The sequence below is a fragment of the Balaenoptera acutorostrata genome, chromosome 5 (assembly GCF_949987535.1).
Source record: "Balaenoptera acutorostrata chromosome 5, mBalAcu1.1, whole genome shotgun sequence".
Classification (NCBI taxonomy): Eukaryota; Metazoa; Chordata; class Mammalia; order Artiodactyla; family Balaenopteridae; genus Balaenoptera; species Balaenoptera acutorostrata.
In genome coordinates this window covers 140,794,251-140,812,203 of record NC_080068.1, presented here as the reverse complement: position 1 = coordinate 140,812,203, position 17,953 = coordinate 140,794,251, and the positions used below count along the sequence as shown (strand labels likewise).

General features: G+C 57.1%; 1 protein-coding gene across 14 annotated transcripts in view; it reads left to right on the top strand.

Moving 5' to 3' along the window:
* The window catches only part of ABLIM2 (actin binding LIM protein family member 2), a 151,012-nt gene that overhangs the window by 129,492 nt on the left and 3,567 nt on the right, over positions 1 to 17,953 (top strand). For 13 of the 14 annotated variants that reach the window (XR_009008365.1, XR_009008375.1, XR_009008372.1 and 10 more), the window contains 4 exons: positions 1,321 to 1,382; positions 6,788 to 6,842; positions 8,219 to 8,284; positions 8,450 to 8,530. Coding sequence is in view for 1 of the 14 variants with exons in the window: in XM_007172317.2 (XP_007172379.2) it covers positions 1,321 to 1,382; positions 6,788 to 6,842; positions 8,219 to 8,226; positions 8,450 to 8,530 (206 nt within the window). In the remaining 13 variants the exon portion in view is untranslated. The remainder of the gene's footprint in view (positions 1 to 1,320; positions 1,383 to 6,787; positions 6,843 to 8,218; positions 8,285 to 8,449; positions 8,531 to 17,953) is intronic. The other variant, XM_007172317.2, reaches the window with a different exon arrangement.

Below are 17,953 nucleotides of genomic sequence, written 5' to 3'. Positions count from 1 at the left end.
TCCGCTCTCCTCTGTTTCACGTATCGGAGTTTTCACATAGATTTCCTGTGACAAGAGGGCTCCTTGGCTAAAACCAGTTTGAGAACCCTGCCCTTGATGTGAAAGGCCCTTCCTGACCCACTTCTGGAACCTTCCCACAGACCACCCTGGGACAAACAAGTCCCCAAGGCAGGTGCCCAGCTGAGGCCTTTCCTACGAGTGTGGCCTGTACAGAATGTCTTCTCTGACCCTCCAGCCCACAAGACAGGCACCTGGATCGATCAGCGTCCTTTGCTCGGAAGCGGGCCTTCCTGGAGGGGGCGGGCAGGTGGACGGACGGGCGGTTCTGTGCACAGCGCCCGTCTCACCTTTGGAGGCTCAGTCCTCCGGTTCACAGCCTCGTGGACGCAGAGGGATGGGACCCGCCGTCCCCTCTGAGCCCTCGCGGGCAGCCCGGTGGCTCCCAGGAGCCAGTGCTATTGCCTGAGCTGTGGGGGTCAGGGACCCCCAGATGCAGCAGACATGGCCCCTGCTTTTTACGGGCCCACGGGCTATGGAAAGACAGTTCAGGCAGCCGGGAAAGGCCTCCTTAGGGTGCTTCTAAGGGTGGTGGCGGTCCCCTGCCCCTCCAGGGGGCCCAGGCTGTGCCCCTTGGGCTCCCTTCTGGAGCACATCCCACATTCACTTCTGAGCCAGGAGTCTCCACTCTGCTCTCTCCAGACGTGGCACTGAAGCGGTTAATGGGGCGGGGGGGGGGGGTGTCTCAAAGTCCTGGGCCCCCCAGAGCAGCCAGGGATGTGATCAACGGAGGGAGACCAGGTGTGGGATTCCCGCAGGGAATCCAGGGCCCAGTGTCTCAGACTGGCCCTTTGAGAAGCTAGAAATTAGGATTTTAATGTGAAATCCCCCAACTGCAAACAGCTCAAGGGTTTTGAAAAAATGGTCTGCAGGCCACCTCTGGTGGTGCTGGGCCTCCGCTGGCCGCCTCTGGCACAGCCCTACCCTGCATGGGGGCTCCTTCCTCCCTCTGCCCCCCGCTCTCCTGGTCAGCCAGGTGAGGAGCTTGGCCTGGTGATAGAGGCTTCCAGAGAATGCGGGTGGCTGCCAGGCCGGGTCAGGCTCCGTGATATTCCTGGTGTCATGGGCGGGCTCGGGGACGTCACCCCCTTCCTGGCTTCATCCTCAGTCAGTGCCCTGGGGATAGAGGTCTCGAATGAGGCAGGTGGGATCTTCAGGGCCATCCCATGTCACCTGCGCAGCCCCGCCGACCTGGGTGAGCCCCTCTCCTGCGCCCGGTCGAGCCTGGCTGCGTGCGTGACAGCTGTGCTGTGTCTGTTTCAGGGTTCCCCTATTCCAAGTCTGACCCTGTCCCAGGACATGGCAAGAATGGCTTGGACCACCGGGTAGGTACTCGACCCCGCACGCCCTCCCCAGCACGCGCGTACTAACGGTCGCCGTGAGCTAGGGCGGCTCCCACAGTTTGGTGACCATACGGCCAGGAGGACGGGCCCTGGGGACCCTGCTCGCCCACCCACGTCTGCCTGCTACTCCACCCAGGGCCAGACCACCACCTGGCAACACCCCTCCTCCCCTCTGCTCCCAGCCCCCAGCCCCCAGGGAGACCTCAGTGTCGGGGGGCAGGGGCAGCGGGGCCACCCAGAGGAATCAGACCCTCTTTAAGGCCCTCCTGACCGTCCTTCTCCTGTCACCTAGAGCCTAATAAGGATCTTAAAGGATGGAGGGGTTTCGTGGGCCGTGTGGGCCCAGAATCCACTTCCTTCCCTGGAGCGCCCTTCCTCCCCGGCCCCCAGTGTTAGTACCATCACCATGGTTACCACTGATGATGCCCTTAGACTGTGACCGTTACTGGGGCCACACCGAGGGGCCGGCTTTCTCTGCCCACTCCCAGCCGAAGGCTGCTTTGACTGCCCCCTTCCCAGCTCTCTGAATCCGGGGACATGAGACCGTGAGCCCAGACAGCGTGCTGCCTGACTTGTCCCCCGCAGCTGGGCCCTCGTGTTTGTCCCTCTCCCCACAGCTTTACTAGGCCTCCAGTGAGGACCCCTCAGGTGGAGCAGGCGTGATGACACCAGACCCCCGCCAACCCCCAACACACACACACACACACACACACACACACACACACACACACACACACAGACACACAGCCCCAGGAGACTTGCTACCACTGAGGCAGCCTTTTCCCGGTCGGAGGAAGTTTGTCCACAAACCGAGGCCATTCACCCCCTAAGAGAAGCCACTCAGACTTCAGTCCCCGTGTGTTGCCCTGGGGCAGTCCCAGCCACAAGTGTGTAACGCAGGGGACAGCGACCCCTCAGGCAGACCTCAAATCCAGGGTCCAGGCCACGGGGCACATACAAGATCAGGGACGCCACCACGGAAGCTGCGGGTGTCCTCGGGCCTTTCTCAGTCATTCTCGAGCTCTGTGGGCCCTGCCGCTGTGTGTGTCCCGGGCCCAGGTGCCTCTGCACGGTTTGCTCGAGGGAACCCCGCCCATCCCACTAACCACTCCCCCCCACCCCGTTTATTCAGAATGGGCCGAGTTGGAACGGGCACGTAGCATGCTTCTCTGAATTCCCTTCTAAGGAAGGATGCAGGGGGCGTGAGAAAGCAGGATGCAGGATGCAGGGGGCATGAGAAAGCAGGAGTCCACGGAACCCCCACAGCGCCGGGGAACGTGGATCCTCGGGCTCAGCGGGAGGGTCCTGAGGGCGGCGGGCACCAGTCAGAATGTTCTCTGTTGACCTGGCACAGCTGTTCTCTGACTCAGGGGCCGTGAGTGCCGAGGTCATGGACTGTGCCACGTCCACGCCGAGGCGTCCCACTCCCCAAGCCAAGTCCTGGGGTTTCTCTCAAAATAGGGGAGACAAGAGCATGGGCGTCAGCACTTCCAGGCTTGCGTCGTTGGCGGCCGGGCTGTGCATCCTCTAGGGAGAGTCCCTTCTTGGTTGCCAGGCTGGAAGGACGTGGGTCGATGGCTCCCAGCACCTGTGGGGAAGGCGTGGCCTCCGGAGGCTCCACCCCCAAGGAGTCTGGGAACAGCTGATCCAGACACTCTGGCGGGGACACCATCTTCAGGCCTCTCCTAGAGCAGAGAGCAGACTCTTAAGCTTTACAGAGTCGAGAGCTGAACCCCCCGGGAATGTTTCCCCTGCTGGCCTCAGGGTGGGGAGCAGAGTGTCAGAAAGCCTGTGAGTGAGTCCTGCACATCTTGGGGAGGCGATAAAGATGGACTTCATCACCACAGGAGGATTTTTAGCTTTTCACATTAGAATATCCAGGAAATTGATTAAAATTATTGTTGACTTTTTGGGGGGATTCTTTTTTCCCTACTAATGTTCTCTCCTATTTTTTTTTTCTTCACTCTTTCTAAGACTCTAATGTAATCGTATGCCTGTTTCTCAGCTGAAAAGCCAGATAATTTGATGACCAGTCTTTTACAGCTCAGCCATGTCAGATTAAGTTGTTCCTTGGTTTGTTTTTACTTTCTGAAAGGATTCCAGGTGACCTAAAGTAAAAGCCCAGATGCAGAGTGACCAAAAACCCAGTAACACCAAATCCCACAGGAGAGGAAAAGAAAGGAGTAGGAGAAAATTATATCAGAGACACACAGAAGAACACTGTATGGGAAGAAGCATCGACGCTTAGCTGTGAGCTTCCTGAGCGTGACCAGTTGTGTAGTTCTTATTGTCAAATGGAAGGAAGGAAGTCACTAAATCAGGGGAGGCAGAGATGTGCCTGATTCTTGTTCTGGAAGGGATTTGTCACAAGGGGCCGGCACCATATGTCCCAAAGCTTGTTAAAATGTCCTGATAACTAGCCCGCCACAGAGCCTGACACGTGGTAGATACTCACACCTCTCTGTAGAATAAATAGGGAAACAGCCACCTACTAAAGGCTTTCCTGTGGATGAGACAGCATTGGTTCCAACATGTGCCACCCGGTCTTCTATTAAGAGACTGACCGCTGGTCACCGACAGATCCACACGGTAGCCCCTTGGAAGGAGTCCCATTTTGAAAAAACCCTGATGGTAAATAAGAACAGACTGAATTTTCCTACTAAATGACAAAGACTGTCAGGTTAGATTTTTTTTAAAATAAAAGAAGAAAAACATGTATCATCATGAGATAAACACAAATTATTTTTTACTGGATTAGAAGTCAAAGGATGGGAAAGAGTTACCAAAATCACAAGTAGAAGGAAAGCATGAGTGGCAGTATTAATATCAGATAAGGTAGAAGTTAAGGTTAAGATGAATTAGTAGAATTTGTGGTAAAAAGAAGGAACACTAGTTCATGAGGACACAAGTTATAAAGCAGTTAACAGCATTCATAAATTTAAACATGCCAAGCAACATGGCAATGCCAGAGACCTTGATAAAACGCAAGTATGGTAGGCCATTTGAACATGACTCTTTTGAAATCAGACATGGATCTAGTGAAGGAGAAAAAAAGTATGGAGATCAATTTAATAGTGCAAACAGTGAACTTAATCTATTAGGCATATAAAAAACTTCGTATCTTTTGAATCGGGTTTTCACATATCCATAAGACATTAATAAAAAGGTTCATGTATGTCACTACAAAGAAAACCTTAACAAATTGTAAAAGTCAGATATGCTGGAAAGAACACATGCATTATCATCAGGCAGGCCCGAGTTCAAATCCCAGCTCTGCCACTTCCTGGGTGTGTGTTTGGGCAAAAGTTACTTAAATTCTATGAGTCTCTATTTCCTAGTCTTTAAAAAAATTGTCCTTACCTCTTAAGGTTATTGCCAGGACACATAACATTATAGTCGTGAAATCTTCGAAGTTCTGTAGCGTGGTTCCCAAACGAATAGCTGTTATAAAAGCAAGTCTCTACTCCTTCTTACTTCCACCTCAGTGGCCAGTGAGTGAAATGGCGCACTCCAATGTGAGCTTTAGCGAGAAAAGAACAATGGTGAATGGCCACGATTTCCTTCTCACCGTTATCAATCCCAGCATAATTTTTGAAAAGTGAAATGCACGGGTTAAATTTTTTACAGTTCCATTTATTAGCTGTGTGACCTTGGGCAAGTCGCTTCACGTCTCTGAGCCTCGGCTATTAAATGGTGATAATAATCACCACTTGGCATTTAGAAGGCCAGGAGTAGAGAGCTCTTTCCCTGCTCTGGATTGACACGGTGACCTCTGTCCCCCCTCCACCCCGGGGATGCCCCACCCTCCCTCCTGAGAGTCTCTGTCTAGTCTCAGAGCCTGGCGGACCAGAGGAAGCCGGCTCTGCTGCCAGGAAGTGGGTTTCCAGCTGCCCAAGGTGGTGGTGGTGGCCGGGGAGTTTACAGCCTGTGATGCAGGGCAGCGGGCACTAGGGGGCGGCATTTCTCTTTCGTATCGCGGCCGGGCCAGGTGGGAGACAGGTTTGCCTTGCTTTATGCAGGAGCTTCCCTAACCAGGCAGGTGCACGGGGGTCCTTGTCAGTGGCCTGAGAAAACGTCTGCAAGTATTGCTCTTGAAAACTCCCAAGGGGAATCATTCAGTCAAGTGGAGGAGGTGCAGGGTCACGGAGAGTCACCGGCAGGTGCGGGGTTGCCGGGCTCTGGGTCCCAGTGCTGGGACTAAGGTGAGGCATTCAGGACACTTACCAAAGGACTCAGTAATCAAGGTAAACAAGGTAATACAATGTTTTGAAAAATCCAAATTAATGAAAAAAATCCATGATGGACAAAGCATCAGAAATGTAAAGACCGGCTCCAACCCTCCACTTAGGTGCTTACCCGCCTCGCCGCCCTCATCCCGGCGTCTCTGGGCCTCAGTTTCCCCTGTTCAGGATGAAGGACTTTGGACTCGGTGCTTTCGGAGGCCTCGTCCTGCCCCCGCGCTCGCTAGGGCTATGACCAGCTCCTGACTTGTGCTCTTTCCCTGTAATACAACCCAAGGGTGAAGAATATAATCCCTTCTTGAACCGCAGAGCTCTCTCCGTGGAAATGTAACCCCTGTACCCAGTTGCAGAAGCGCTGGCCAAGAGCCCTGACCCCGTGTCAGACTCTGTACCAGGTGCCAGGGATACAGGCACAAGTAAAACATTTTTCTCCACTGTGGGCAGTGGGTGCAGGGCCAAGACAGAGTTGGACAGGAGAGGGACTGACTGACCCTGCGGGCCCTCAGCACCTGCCTTGTGGGGCAGGAACCCTCTGTCGAGGTTTGCAGGATGACTTTTTCAGGTGGGCAGAGGGAAAGAGAATTCCAGACATCAGAGCTGGCTGCAGGTGCCGTGGAGAGGTGAGGGAGGCACCTGAGGCAGGTGGCCGGGGTCCCGGGTCCGTGCCCCCTCCGAGTACCATCCCTGGGCATCGTCAGCGATCACAGCCACTGTGGTTGTACGGGGTGCTCACGACACTTGGGGTCTGTGCTGGGGACTTTACGGACACCGGCCACCTGCGCCCCTGGGAACAGTGCGTCTGGAGGGAGCAGAGCCGTAGCCCTAGTGAGTGAGCCGCCCTCCGGGTCCAGGCCAGCTGCAGGCCGAGGGGCCAGGCGCCCTGGAGCTGTCATCACAGCGGGAAGCAGCTGGCTGGACAGGCAAGGGCAGCTCAGGCCTGGAAGGCGGCGGGAGGTATGTGAGCAAACCCACCCACGTGGGAAGCCGGCAGCCCCCACAAGTGTGGGTGGCCACACGGCCCTTCCAGAGCCCGGCCTCAGTGGGCACCGTGAGCTGACCCTCCTCCCCGGCCAGGCCGCCAGGACCCCCGGCGACAGCCTGCCCCCTGCAACCTGCCCCCTGCCGCCCTCTCTCTTTCTCTTCCAGAATGCCAATCTGGCCCCTTGTGGAGCAGACCTGGATGCCAGCTGGGGCATGCGAGGTACAGGAAGCGGGGACCCCGTGGGTCTCTGGCTGGGGCAGGGGTCGCTAACAGGTTTCCACAAGTTTCGTTCTGAAACCACCCCCGACCAGGGCCGCTGGCAGAAGGCTGTGAGCATGGTGGAGTCGGGGAGCCTGGGGCAGTCATGTCCCCGCCTCTCCCGGTGAGGGATTGCTTTACCTCCATCCTAATGTTGCCTGAGATGCTTCCTCTCCTCCCCCCTCTCTCCGGCGCTCCCCACCTCCTAACTCAGATGCTCCTCCGTTTCCTGACCCAGGTGCTCACCTCTTGAGCGCTGCCAACCCCACCCTGACTTACTTGTCACTCCGGGTCACCTGGGGAGAGGTCTGTGTTTGAATGACCGTCCTACGCCAGGGCTGAGGACAACCCAACACCTACTGTTAAATTCTATAGCAATAAAGGAGGCAGAGACACAGTGAAAAGCCCACGGGTCTGAAGTTGGGTCAGATCCTGCCCCAGCCCTGCTCTCCGCGTGGCCTCCCAGGGCTTCACACCAGCAGGGTGGCCTGCAGGGAGGTTGGTGTAACTGGAGAGACCCGGTCACGTGGCAGGCGCCTGCCCAAGGGCTCTGCCAGCCCTGAGCCGCCGGGCCCCGCGATGCTCACTCATGATTGTCCCCCGAGGGTGACCAGAGCCCGCTCTCTTGGGCTGCGTCGCGCTGGATGTGGGAGTGGAGGGAGCTCTAAGTGGCCTCCAGGCCCCCGGGCTCAGAGCCGGGGCGGCCAGGACCCTGCATGGCACGTGGGGAAATTCAAGGACCGGCCTGCCGGTGCCCAACCCTTCGCCAGGGTCTCCCTGCCGAGACAGGCTTGCTTGTGGCCGAGATCCAGAGATGCTGCCCTGTGGTTTCTACGTGCTCACGGAGGCCTCCCATCCGTACAACTTTATTTTTTAACAAGCCGCTTTTAGTCTGGAAGAAAAAGCTTTTAAAAAGCTAGCATGTGGAGCTCTGTATTGAAAAGGAGTAGCTACAGGGTAAAGAAGGTAAAACAGTAAGAGGCAGGGGGGTTCGACCCCAGCAAGGCTGCCTGTCTCCACGGGGGTAAACCGAGGCAGGCCCGGACCACCAGGGAGACAGCAGCACAGCTGAGGGAGAACACGGTGCCGCGTCTGGCTCCCAGTCTGGCCTCCGGCCTCCCGACCATGCCTCCTGCTCCTAACCTCCTGCCCCTGGCTTCCCGCCGGAGATCCCAGAGCCCGTCCCCCTGCAGCTCGGAGGATGCTGCGGGCGGGGATGGAGACCACAAGGCCCCGCCCACCGCAGGGTGGGGGTCCTGGACGGGCTTGCTTCCACCTTTGGGCCGAGCTCGTGCGTGTTCTAACCCAGCCCCTGTGGTCTCTGCTTTCTCTTACAGAATACAAGGTAAGAGGGGCCGCCCGCTCCCGCGCTGACATCCAGCTGCCGAGCTGCACCTGCCCAGGTTAAAAGTTCCTTTTGTTGTGCTTTCCCTGTGAAAAGCAGACATTTCCCTGTGAAATGTGTGTGTCAGATGCAGTATGTACCTCTCTGCTGGCCTCGGGCTCGGCTCTTTTGTCCCCGCACATGCTTGTTTCCTGGGTGAACCCGGACTTTCTTCTCCCCGCAGATCTATCCTTATGACGCCCTCATCGTCACAAACCGAATCCGCGTGAAGCTGCCCAAAGACGTGGACCGGACGAGACTGGAGGTGAGGGGGGCCCCAGGGGTGGAGGGTCACGTCTGCCGAGCGAGTCTCTGCAGCTGCCTTGACGTCCACAAAGTCGACGTTCATCGCCCCCAAGGTCCCCATGGCGACCGCACAGTGCCCGGTGATGGGCTTGGAGTCAAGGTCCCTCCTTGTTTCAAAGACCGGAGAACGTGGTCATGTACCCAACAAAGACGGCTGTGCAGAGCGGGGCACGGCTGCTTGCAGTTTGGGGCAGGGAAGCCTTCATCCCTGTGCTTAACTGGGTAACATTCGCCTCTTCCCCGAGCGCTGATATTCGGAAAATCGGCCCAATTCATGGCTTCCCGTTTGACCACTCTCACCTGAGCTCTGGGAGCAAGTGTATGTTTAAAAGACCCGCAGGTCAAGGGCACAGACATCTGTTGACTGGGCCCCACCACGAGCCACGGTCCCAAGTGGCCAGAGTGCGTACTTCATCCTTCCTCACTGTGCTCCCACAAGGAAATCAAGGGCCAGCAATGGACTTCACCTCCCGAGCCATGTCAGGAAGGTTTCACTGGGGTGAGGGCTCTGGAGGCTCCTGAAGGCCCAGGGCCACCCGCCCCACCTGTGCCCCGGGGGCTGGGAACACCTGAGGCAGAGTGTGTGTCCGGCCAGCGCCAGCCCCTGCCCTGCTGCCTGTGTGGGCGGGGGCTCAGGTGGCTGCTGGGAGGGAGCCGTAGGGGCGTGGATGTGGTTGAGGGGCACCAGCAGTGCCCCGGGGCTCGGGAGGGCTGCCAGGTGGGAGCCAATCTGAGTGGAGAGCAGGCAGATCTGTAAGGAAACAGACACTCTCAGGTGGTCCAGACAGATGCTCTGGCGCCCTGACCTCCGCCCTCTAAGGTGACGATATTGATAAGCACCGGGTGGGTGGCTGTAGCCATGAGAGGTCACAGAAAGCCCCTCGCCCAGGGTACGGGGTAGTGGTGGCAAGGAGGGGACAGGGACGCCGGTGCGGCCTCAGCGGTCGGGGGAGGCGTGTCCATTTTGACTTCTCTGTTGCAATAGTAGGAACTTGACCCGAAGTGGTTTAAGCTAAAGGGGAATTGCCAGCTCGTACGACTGACGGGTCCCTTCGGGTGGGGCTTAGTCTTGTCTCCAGACCCAGATTCCCTCCTTCCATCTCTTGAATGTTTCCTCTGTGTGTGTTGGCCTGACTGATGGACAGACGTTCACCTCCCCTCCCCCGGGGCTCAGAGTCTGCAGGGAAGAGACTCGGGGTGGGGTGGGGGGGGATTCCTAGAGGGGCTCTGGGACCTGGGACCTAGAGACAGGGAGGATGATGGTGGGCTCACACAGCAGCAAGGGCTTGGCTGCAGGGAGGTGGGGAGCTGAGCCGGGGGGGGGGGGGGGGGGAGGAGCCGCACGGCCAGCAAGCCCGTGGACGCTGTGGTCAGGCAGTGCAGTACACCACTGAGTCTTGGAGTCCCCAGGGTGTGGACGGCATCTTGCCAGCAAAGGACCACAGAGCCGAACGACCCCAGGGCCTTTGCTCAGGAGGCTGGCCACTTAGCAGGACATTTGGACCTCACCCCGTAGAAGAGGAAGGATGACTGGAATGTTCTGACCCGTTAGGACGAGTGCGGGTCACTCCCGGGGCTGGGGGCGGGGCGGCCGGACCGGCTCGGAAGCTGGGGTGTGAGTGGGGGGCAGGGGGAGCACGGGGGAGCTCAGAGCAGGCCCCGAATCAAGCTTAAGGGATGCCTGCCCTGTGCTCTGGAAGGCGAGGTCCTAGGCAGCCTCTTCCTGGGCCTCACCCGTGACCATCCCCGCTGCCTCTGCAGGGGACACACTCTTTGGCTCCTGCTGAAGTTGAGCCCTTGTGAAGGGTGTGGTCTTCTCCCACTGCTGTAAAACAGGAGGCTTGCGCTGCTGGGTGACTCAGTCAGGACCCGCCTGAAGGGCTCCCATTGTTCTGCATGTTTGTTCCTTAAGCGTGGGTGCCCTGAGGGCTTCTGGCTCCCACCGTGGGGTGCAGGGTTGGGGTGCCTGCCGCTCCAGCTCCTGACACAACAGCAGCCTCGGGGCCACCCGCCCCTTGGGACTTGCTGCTTCCCTCTTGGGTCTGGGGTTCATGTTAACCAACTCCCATACCCCACCCCTTATTTTGCTACAGTACAGAGTGAAGGTGCAAAATATCAAGTGGTTAATACATGTAAATGTTTCCCTTTTAAAAAAAAAACCCTGGAGGACGGGGTAATGGGTTTAATCACCCAGATCTCCAAGAACACACCCAAGGGTGCGTCCCTCTGTAATCATTCCCTTCCTGATCTCAGTCAAGCCAGGAGGCAAATTGGAAGCGTTAGGGGCAAGTCCCACAGCCTTCAGGGGCTGGAGCTGGGGTGTGAGCCAGGAGGGGCTCAGGAGGAGCTCAGGAGGGCCTCCATCCCAGCACGAGAGGAAGGGACACCAATGTTTTTATTTCAGGGGAGAGAGCTTTATTTTTAATATAGAAACAATTCATAACTCTTGTAAAAGTCCAGAAAAACACAAAGAAGAACGTAAACATTACATGGAATTCCCCTACCGAGTCAAAACTCCTGTTAGCTCCGGGGCGGACATGCTTCCGGAAATCTCTTTTTTTGCACAAATACCCAGAGATAACTGAATTCTCTTTTGGATAAGTAGCCTCGTACTGTTTATGCAGTTTGACATCTGCTTTTTCTCTCTGAAATTTTATGTGAACATTTTTCCATCCCAATTCATGCGGATCTGCCCGTCCTTTTAGATGGCTGCGTGGTGGTCCCGCGTCCCGTTCTGATGCCAAAACTTGGCCTCTGTGCACTGGTGCTGAATTGAATCTCAGAGACAGAGTTTTGGGTGAAGTAGAAAAAAATAGCTTTATTGCTTTGCCAGGCAAAGGAGGACACAGCGGGCTCCTGCCCCGAAAAACTGTATGTCCCAACCTGGGCGGATTTGATGAGGAGTTTTCTAGCAATGGTTCAAGGTGGGGGATTGCTGATAAGATTAGGGTGTGTGCAGGGCCTGCACTCCTTTAATCTGGCCTCAGGTGGTCTTTTCTGGAGTGAAGAATACTGACATCTTCCATTTATTGGGGTTCTAGTTCCATAAAGAGCTCAAAATATATTGTTATGTGTATTCCTTGAGGTGGAACCAGGACCCTGCCCCAAGGCTGCACTATCGTTTCTTGGTGGTTCTTCCCTTGTCTCTGCATCCCATCCCTTCCCTGATTAGCAACTGTTCGAATCTGCCCTTTGGAACTCAGGGAAGGTCATGGAGGCTGGAGTCTGATCCCTACAAACAAGGAACGGGGGGCACAGAAAGGCTTCCATGCCCAGGAGCCCCACAGTGTCCTGCTAGGCTTCAGTTCCACACAGGGGAGGGTCCCAGGGGCCAGGCTGTGGAGTGACAGGCCGTTGGCTGGGGCTCGGTCACATGGCAAAGCTGCGGGTCTGCCGTGTGCCCAGCAAGGGGAGAAGATGGACGTGGGCAGACAGCTGGTGGTGCCCACACACCTCTGTAGGGTCAGTCCCTGGAAGGAGGACCACTCTGTCCGTCGAATGGTCAAGGCTTGTTATCCATCCTTTACCACCAGAGTGCTTGGCTGAGTCTCACTGGTTTGGTGAACACGTGCCAGGCACTGAGCTGGGCCCTAGGGACACACAATGAGCAGAAACCAGCATGAGCTCTGCCCGTAGACTCCTCCTGATGGGAGGTAGACGCCAATCAACTGATGACCCAAATGAGTGTGTGAAGTTATACACCAAGATAAGGGCTCTAAAGGAGAGGAAGGTGGGCCTGTGAGCACTTAAAAGGGGGTAAAAGTTAACTGGGTGCAGTAAGTGTGCCTGCATGTGTGTGTGTGTGTGTGTGTGTGTGTGTGTGTGTGTGTGCACTTGCACGTAAGGTGAGTCATGGCAGGTAGGAAGAGAATTCCAGGAAGAGCACACAGCAGGTGCAAAGGCCCTGGGGTAGGAGGCAGCGTAGCCTGTTTGAGAAGGAACTAGCTGTGCTTGAGCAGGTGATGGACAGGAGGGGCCAGGCCTCGTAGGGCCCTGAGCCACGATAAGCAGTTTGGTTTCTAGGAAAGGCAAGGCTTTTACGTTGCAGGACGACCTGATTACGTAAGTAAAACAGCGCCCGAGGCTGCCCTGTGAAGCCTGAATTGGCTGTGTGGATGCAGGGAGACCATTTTGGAGGCGGTTGGGTTGTCCGGGCAAGAAATGATGGCATCTTGGACAGGGTGGTGGCAGTGCGGAGGTGAGAAGCGGGTACATTCAGGCCCTATTTCGGAGGTCAAAGTGGGAGGGGCAGGGACACGCCTGGCGTGACTCCGGGCTGTCGGGATGGGGTGCTGGGTAAGTGGCGGTCACTCGGTGCAGCAGGACGAACCCAGGTCCTGATGACGTTTGTCGCTCTGGCCTGTGAGGCACAGACAAGGGAATTCAGGACGCTCAGCCTGACGAAGAGAAAGGCGCCATATGGGCACCTGGTGGCCCATAGTAGGTGCTCAGTAAAGGCTGGTGACTCATGGAGGTGTTAGGGAGGAGAGTGGCGGTCCTCCGCCGCTCTGGAAGCGCTGTCACAGGGAAGGCAGTCAGGTGAATCGTGTGATCCCAATGCGCAGAGCCAGGATCAGGCTTCCCGGGGAGACCCGTCCGGGGCCAGTTTTACACCATCCCTGAGATCCAGCATTTTCTGTCCTGGGGGGGTCTGGGTCCCAACGCCTACCCCTGGCACCCAAGGACCTCATGCCTTGGAGGGTCTCAGATCCTTCCTGCGTTTGGCTGTACCAGGAGCTTCCACTCTGAGGGGGAAGAGCCTTACCTGCCCCGGGCAGACTCAAGTGTCCTCTTACCTGAGGCCACTCCTGCAAACCTCTGCCCGGCTGCCCGGCATTTGCCGAAAGACGTGGCCATTTTGCTCGTGCATCAGCCTCTTGCCATCCAAAGGTGGCATCCTGGTGGAGGGAGAGAGCACTTAGGGTCGGGATGACCTCGGTGTGAATCCAGTCTCCATAATGTCTAGCTGTGTGACCGCGGAGCAGTTACTTAACCACTCTGAGCCTGACCCATACCTGTCAGATGACATCGCTGTTGCCTGTCCTGCTGGGTGGTTTGAGCATCTATTCAGTTGTTCAGAAGTAGCCATGAGCACCTGCCGTGAGCGAGCCCCAGGCAGGTGTGATGTGCACACGGTTTCAATTATTTTGTCCATGTCACCCCCAGTTTACCAACCTGGGAACCGAGTAGGCCAGTATGGATTAGAAAAAGGTTTCCACGGGGATGGGGTGCTATGGGCTGGCCAAACAATGATTGCTAAGAACTTAGTGGAAGAGCAAGGTGGCTGGCTGTGAATGGAGGTAGGATCAGCCACAGGCTTGGCCGCCAGGAGAACAGAGGTCCCCTCCTTGATGCCTGATATGGGGTAAAAACAGGATGTTTGAGAATTTATCAGATTTGGCTTATTTACAAGCACTTGATCACTAGGCTGTTCCAAGCACTTGACACGTTCCTGTACTTGGTTTTCACAAGTCGGTGCAGCAGCTGCAGAGGAGGCCTTGGTGGGAAGGGGTGGGGGTGGGGGAGCTGGAGGACGTCCCCAGGCCCTCGGCTTCTGGGGGACAGACCTGGGGTTCCGGCTAAGTAGTCACACAGGGCCACTGTGCTGTGCATCTTCCTGGATTAATTACAGTATTAAAAGTGAATTTCTAATCACCCTTCCTTGCCCCAACCTCCCAGAGCACACATTCGGCTCCTTAGGTAGGAAGGTGTATCAGCCAGGGCCCTCGGAGAATCAGAACCAACAGGAGACAGGTAGACAGACGGACAGACAGATAAGGACATAGATATGTATTAAGAAATTTAATTTAAGGAATTGGCTTCCCATGGGGCTGGCAAGTGTGGAATCTGCAGGGCAGGCCAGCAGCAGGCTGGATGGACACTCAGGCAGGAGCTGACACTTAGAAGCAGAATTTCTCCTTCTCCAGGAAGCCCTCAGTGATTGCCCCAACGGAGTGAATGAGGCCACCACATTATGGAGGGTCATCTTCACTTAAACGCTGATTGTAGGCATGACCACATTGACAGAATACCTTCCCAGCCACCCCTAGACTAGTGTTTGGCCAAACAGCCAGGCACCAGGGCCTGGCCAGGCTGACTCATGCAGAGAGCAAAGGCTGCCGGCTGAACAGGTTTGGAAGGAGGGTGTGTCCAGGCGAGTCCCCAGGGCCCTCCTTTCTGAGTGCTCAGCAGAGGCAAGGCTGAGCGGCTCCTCTGGGGCCACCTCTGCCAGACCCTGAGGCTAAATGCACACCTGAGTTTGCTCAAGCAGGAAAAGCCCAAGTTGTAGGAATGTGCCTGAAAAATAAGGTCCCGCAGTTAAAGAATACGTCCTTTGTTTAGACTCATCCGACCGGTCTGATAAGAACCTGACAGACTGATGGTGAAGTGTGGGTTCCCAGCCACTGGGTGTGTCTGGGAGATGGGTCTGCCGCAGCCTCTGGGACCCTAGGGCCTCCAAGGAGAGGCACGGAGAACAAACAGGAGCAGTCCTCCAAGGCCAGGCCAAGTGGCAGGGACTTAGGGGTGGAGGGTGGGGAGGGAGGAGGGAGACGCAGTGCAGAGTAGGGCAGGCAAGTGGAATGGGCTCTGAAGGAGGAGAGAGGAAGCTGGGAGGCAGTGTGGCCGGCAAGGTGAGAGCACAGATTTAGATTCAGGGATGCAAAGAGCACAGATTGTCCCTGGATGAGGATTGCAGACAGGCCCATCCTGCCCTACTGGAGCTGAGAACCAGATGAGATCAGCAGTGACTCTGTACTGAGAGACATACATGGCCCGGGGCCTGCTCGTTTGGCTAGTGCAATGTGGGAGGGCTCTCTGGAGGAGGGGGACATTTGAACTGGTACCTGTAGAAGGAGGAGGAGCTGCTGTGTGAAGTGGAGGGAGAGCACTGCAGGCTCTGGGTGGCAAAGAGCCTGGCATGTTCCAGAACCCGTAGGTGCCCACCGTGGAGCAGAACGGTGGTGGAAGAGGTGGGCAAGGACACGGTGAGACAGGGCCTCCTGTCTGCAGACAGGGCCTCCTTGTACAGTGTGATGGGGCAGGGAGGCACCGTGGGACCCAGGCCTCAGAAGAAACATGGGCCCTTGCCGGTCCAGGATTCGCAGGCTGAGCGGGTCTGGGGCCTGAGCCCACCCGATCAGCCCCCATTGGAGCAGGGGGCCTGGCAGTGGCCGGTGGGCTGGCGTGGGACATCTGCACTTGGTGAGGTGGGCAGGGGGTACTGGGAATGCCCTGCAGGGAAATCGAGGCAGGCCAATCCCAGCAGGGTGGCGGCTAGCCTGGGGTACCCTGCAGAGCAGGGGGAGCACAGGCCGAGGGCCTCCACCACAAAGCCCCGGACGCTTCCAGAAGCTGCATCAGGGGGCAGGAAGTCAGGGCTGAGGGAAGGGCCCGGGCTCTCGAGCCACCTGGCCTGGCGCCCAGGCTGCACGCCCTCGGGCGAAGCATGGGACCTCTCTGAGCCTGGGTTTCCTGAGGTCATAAAATGAAAAGTAGAATCTCAGGGCAGGTGAGGATGGCAGCAACTGTCATAAAGTCCCTTCCCGAGCCTGGCCAGTGGTCCTCCATCAGTGCAGGAGAATGGCGGGGTTCAGGGTCCGAACTGGGATCCCCGAGTAGGCCTCCTGGACCCGGACGCTGCGTGTATGAGTGTGTGTGATTCTAGCAAAATGGGCCACTGCGTCGTCGTTTCGGAGGGTCCGTGACCCAGAAAAAGTGGGGCTTTCTGCCACAGAGGGACAGAATGGATGGCCCGGCTTCCAGGTAGACGGGCCTCCTTGGGCCCGTCTGCCAAGGGGAGGGTAGCCCCCCAGCTGCGTGGACCTGCTGGTCTGAACGGCACGGTGGTCTCAAGGAGCAGCAGGCGGCAGCTTCTCAGAAAGAGCCCTGGACCCCCGGCCAGAAGGTCCGAGTTCTAATGTGCCACTTGCAGGCTGGGTGACACGGGAGATGTCCCCGCCTGTGGCCCGGTCCACGTCCTCTGGGCACCACCAGCTCCCACACTCGTTGCCTCCCTGGGTGTGAGTGCACGTGTGCATCTGGCACAGAGCCGTGTGTGCCCTGGGTTCCCGGCTGCTGTCCCTTGATGAGCCCTTGCTGCGAGCAGAGGTTAGTGGCCATTACTGATTCCTGTATTCAGGGAGCCCTTGGCGATGAAGCCAGGTTACAGGGTTAAGTCAGGTCACGTCCCTCAGAAAACTACCTCTGGCTGTAAGATGCTGGTGGCATGTCATCAATGCTTCACAAGGCATCAAGGCCTCCAGGTCCCAGGGCCTCGCATGGACTTAACTGTGCTCTGACCCACCTGCCTGGCAGGTGTGAGATCTCTGTGGGGTGGGCGCACCTGCTCTGGTTTATTTCTGCGTCCCGGCACCTGAATGAGGAGAGAGCAGAGCGCCTGCATAGGACCAGCCCTTCCCCTCCCTTCTCTCCGCTCACCCTACCGCCCAGGAGCGCCCCAGGCAGGGTCCCGGGCACACCGGCCCTGTTCCTGCCCGGGGGTGCTCGTTACGGAGGGACCCCTAGTGCATCCGGCTCGCTCAGAGATCAGGGGCTGCTAGAGCTGCCCCTGTTGTTATATTTTCAGGAATTTCCCACGCTGGTTGTTAAACCAGCCATTACTGAAAAACAAATGATGTAAACTTATGATTATGAAGATTACATTTAAAGCAAAGGTGATAAGTACTCAACACTCCCTGCTCCCTAATCTCTCGACTACATTTCACTACCATCTGTGCTCTCGAGGTTACTTAACCGCTACTGCATCTGTGTGCGGGAGGAACAATCTGTGACAATGTGCCCCCGGGCGTCTCTTTCCAGCTCTGCATTCAGGGGCGTCACGTTGGAAGCTTGAAACTGGCCGTGGTGTATTTACACCACGGAAAGGAGGCTTGTGGGTCTGGGAGCCTGGGGCGACGGGTGCAGTCAGGAGAGACTTCCTGGAGGAGCTGACCCTCAAGGTCTGGGGAGTGAGTAGGGGTTACATGGGCAGAGGAGGAAGGGCCGGCATTCCAGGCAGAGGGAGAATGGGTGAAGGCACAGGCAGGATTATTCCGATTTTACAGACATCACAGCTGAGGTCGTGTCACTCAGCACAGCTGGACAGGCCTGGAGCCAGGACCGGATTCTTGTGTGTCTGGCTCCTGAGCCCGAGGTCTTTGCACGATGCTGCCCTGGAGGGTGACACATAGGCAGACCCCCGGCAAAGCGTGTGGGACCCCTACCATGCTGCAAAAATGGCCTCCTCCCCAGGGGCTCTCCCCAGTGCACCCCAGAAGCGAGGCCATCCCGGAACGTCCCTCGGCCCAGACACCATGCCCTGGGCTGCCTTCCTGCCGGCTCGGGAGGGAACTCGGCCGTGCCTGGCCTTGGCGGGCCAGGG